Below are 4,239 nucleotides of genomic sequence, written 5' to 3' on the forward strand. Positions count from 1 at the left end.
CTCACATTTTGCTTGTTTTCTGTTGTTTCTTGACATATTTTGTTGACATAACCGACTACTCACAACCAGCTTTTTCTACGTCAACAGTTTATTGTTCTAGTTTATTGTTGTTTTTTTTTGCAAAAGGCAAATTAAAACTTGCCATGCCTTCAGTTTTTTCTTGTCTTCCGGAGAAAAATCGTTCCAGAACTATACATACATCAACGAAGACCTCATCTCTTCAATGTGCGCGTAAATGTTTTTGGATCAACCGTTTCTTCTGCAAAAAAGGAATGTTATCTAGGATTAATCAAATGCGCGTACTTAATTATCTTCTCGTACCTCGGCATACTTTAGCAGTCCTTTGTTAATCGATAACAAGCACGACATCTAGGTTTTATTTATGACTATAGTCAGTTTTCATCATCAGTAAATTGTAATCATAAGTTACCACTCTATATTCATTCAAACATAACATATTCAATTTTCCTCTGTAATATTATTGTTATAGTCTCCTTTCTTCCATTTTCTCTTGCTCCTTTGGCGTAAACGCCTGTTTACTTTCAGAAATGTGCATTTTCTCGTCATGCGGACAGATTGTATTCGGTTGCATTATGCTTCTTTGTCTTGCTTTGACCGGGACAGCTACGTTCTATGGAAGCAGTGGGAGTGAGGTTTATTTCATTTTTTGAAGGACCGGTCACCATAAAAATCAAAATGAATCGTAAATAAATAAGTCATGAAAGGATACTGTATGGGGATCTGACAGGTTCATTGCCTGCCGGGTTGCAACATATACAGCGAAGCAGAGGCTCAGTGGAATCATTTGTCAATTGGCCTTACAGTACTATCAGACCTCATGAGTCAAAGGAACGAATCGAATCAAACCGTAATATCATTTGAGTCTTCTTTTTGTTGGAATTTTACTGGAAGAAATCGCTACTCATTTTTGACCACCCACTTGCGATGAATCCGCCGCGGCCCATGCTATTTTTTCCGTTTAAACCAAATTCCTGCTTGTTGTTTTACCTTCTCGAATCTAAGGTGTAAGTAAAGGAAATTCAAGTAGGTATAAGGACAGGTGTCAGTGGATAGAAAAAACAACAGATAAACAAAATGATAATTAGCTGACTGATGGATCAGTAGACTAACGAACAAATGAGAAAAAATGCTTGAGACGTTGAATGAGGAAAGACACATTGCACAACACAACCTCCACCAAATACATCCCTCCCTTGCGCTTTACATCCTCGAAAGCGAAGCAAGCAGCAGTATCCGTAATCTATAGCGAGATAATCGACAGCGCGAATAAGCTCATTGGAGCGATTTGTTCTGCTTTTTGTTAGAATTACCCAATGCTAGTAGCCATAGCACTTTTTTGGTGATCATCTGCTCCATCGCTCGATCGATTATCGTCTCATCGATCGCGAGGTTGGGCAAGGTGCTCGCCTTCATTGAATACGTAATACGTCAGGACCGACAGAATACATTCGGGTGTAAGCTGACATGGTAAACTACCTGAAGTACCACCTGTTTTGAAGAAGCATAAAGAAGTCTGGAACTCATCTTACGTTGTTGAGAACGTGGATCTTGTACATATTTAGAATCTTTTCTTCATTATCATTATTTCTAATCAACAATTTCAGGATTGATTTCCTGGGATTGTGTCACCGACTATCGACAATGTGACCCATTTGAAACTGTGAGTTTTTGAGGGGAAATTATGGATGATTGTTTCCAATGTACTTTGGTAAATTTCCAATATTTGTGCGATTCGCACTTTCACCTATGTATGTCGAAACAAATGAATGAAAGAAATTTTGCAGAGATATATAGACGAAATGAGGGTGGTAGCTACATTCATGTGTCTGGCGCTGATATCGGAAATTGCTTGTCTTATCTGGAATTTCGTTACTTTGTAAGTTTATGAATGTGTATACAAGGATCTGTGAAAGATATGACCATTAAGCTGTGCTTGCTGCTGGAAACAGTATATCATCCATCCATTGATCCTACTCTCTTTTTTCACGATAACATTTTTGCTCGTTGCTGTCATAGCCTACGCTGTATCTTATAAAGGAAACACTGGTGAGTTTTTTTTTTCGTTGGATCGTTGGAAAAGAACGCAATGAATTGTAATGCTTATTGTGGATTTTCACGTAAGGAATCAGCGCAACAACTGTAAACTTCGATTTTTTCATAAAAAAATTTTCCTTGAAAGATCCGGATAGCAAGCAAAAAAACAAGGTTTCATGAACATTTAGTCCAATTCTTCCCAGGCACTACCTCCTGGAAGTTTCCGCTTCATATTTCAGGATACTACACATACGATACGGATGAATACGGTTTTGCATTCTGGTTAGCGGTATCGGCGTTGATTTTAGCAGGCGTCGATGTGGCCGTCGCCAGCGTAACAGTGTGCCTGGGAGAGAGAGGACTATAAATACTGCTAGCTCATTGGTTACCGAGAAGGTCTCTGTCTGCCACGACGACCGCAACGCGACCGCAGCATCTCGTCTACTTTCTTCTCAGTCACGTAGGCAACTCATGTGCCACGGGTTACAGTTATTTTCAGCTCCACTGTAAATGCTCATAAACTTCGCACATAAAACAAACTTTCGCTACGGCAAAGTTGATACGATTATGAGATAAAATGGATACGAATTGATATTGTGCAGCTGTTTATATCTACCTTCGTAACTCAATTTATTCTTGATCGTTAATGTACTTATGTGTAATTCATGTATAATACAATACTTAATAGAAGCATGTTTAATGTGAGTACAAATTTGTCAACATTTAAAGGTTAACTTAATGTGTTCTTTGTGGATAGTGCATAATTAAAAATGTTAGACATGAGCAGGTGATCTGTTCAATTTTAAACACTACCCCGACGTATGCTCATGTTATTGTTGAGAAATGCAAGTGTTATATAAATGTTCGTTGACGAAATATGCGTCCTTCTATTCCATCGTTGGTTACTGTATCCATTAAAGGGGTTTATAGCTTGAGTATGCTCACTATGCATAGATTATACCAAGAAAGTGGGAGTGGACAGCCGCTACGCACGGTTCCTAAGAGACCTGCGCGTGCACGGTCCTTCACTCTAACGGTGGTGTATTAAAAAAAGAAAACCAATTAAATCGGAAACAAAAATCGTCAGAAAAGGGAGAATGTAAGGTTACTCCTTACTCAACTTTCTTACACTTCTAAAAGTATATGGTTGCTTTTTATTCAACCGATCACTAGTATAGTCAGGTCGAAGCTATGAAGGTCGATCCAGTTGCATAAGCGGCTGCGCCCGAAAGGTGCGGTGGAGTGTAGCGGTTAGGGTCGAGGGATGGCCTTTGCTAACACTACTCACCGGTGCAGTTCGCGGCGTGGTCCCAGATCGATCCTAGCCGCTGGATTCACCGCGCTGCTTCGAGCGCAGCCGCTTACGCCCGAGCTTCATGACGTTTTCACCCGACCGCGACTGCTTTTTGTCGTACTGTAGTGAGATGCGCGTGCTACTGAGTGTTCCTAAATTTATATGAGTTGATTCCTTCTAACTCCCAGATTTTAGGGACGATCTTCTGCGGCGAATAAAGTAAAGGGTTTAGCAAGTTGGAGAATCTATTATAATAAGAAACATAGATCACAAAGGATCACACTAGGGATATTAATGACAAGACGTTACAATGAAGCTCGGAACGAGTAGAGAGGGCCCTAAACGACCTCCGAGGTACCTTGTAAAAGAAAAGAAAAAAAAAGAGAAGAAAAAATCCTGGTGAGCCTGAGACGAAAGAGAAAGTTGCCACAACATTCTGCGCGTTCACAGTGACTTAGTGAGTTGTTCCTCGCTTTTATTCGCAACTATCGTCCATTTCATTAATGATCGTTGCGAGGTCATGGCAGTTTGACCTAGCACTTTCGCCCTGCGCTGTGCTTCTGCCGCGAAGTCCCTACATTGACTGAGGAAGGAATGTAAGAAATGAATTTTGTGACCCCCTTTTATATCTTATTTTAAAAATCAAAGACAGTGTAAAAACAAATCAGTAGCAGGATTCAGTAATAACAATAGAGAACTAGAAATAAATCAGATATAAGAATGACTCCGTAATAAAAATAGAAAGAAAAATGAGAATATTAGTTTTTAGAAATAATGTGTGCTTCTTACTAGTATAAAAATCGTACCATCGACTCCAGAAACCGAAAGCGATCCGCTGAACGCCACAGATCCAAACATGGACTTTGTCCGCTCGCCGGGAACAATGTAGG

General features: G+C 39.9%; 1 protein-coding gene across 1 annotated transcript; it reads left to right on the top strand.

Annotated features, from left to right (window-relative positions):
- Positions 1-548: 548 nt before the first annotated feature.
- RB195_002303 (uncharacterized protein) lies at positions 549-2,422 on the top strand (the record flags this gene model as incomplete). Its single annotated transcript, XM_064199490.1, has 5 exons — positions 549-648; positions 1,626-1,681; positions 1,806-1,897; positions 1,949-2,067; positions 2,295-2,422. 5 exons carry the CDS (start codon positions 549-551, stop codon positions 2,420-2,422), a joined length of 495 nt encoding a protein of 164 aa, XP_064055371.1.
- Between the last annotated feature and the right edge of the window lie 1,817 nt (positions 2,423-4,239).

This window comes from Necator americanus, chromosome IV, assembly GCF_031761385.1.
Source record: "Necator americanus strain Aroian chromosome IV, whole genome shotgun sequence".
NCBI classification, from domain to species: Eukaryota; Metazoa; Nematoda; class Chromadorea; order Rhabditida; family Ancylostomatidae; genus Necator; species Necator americanus.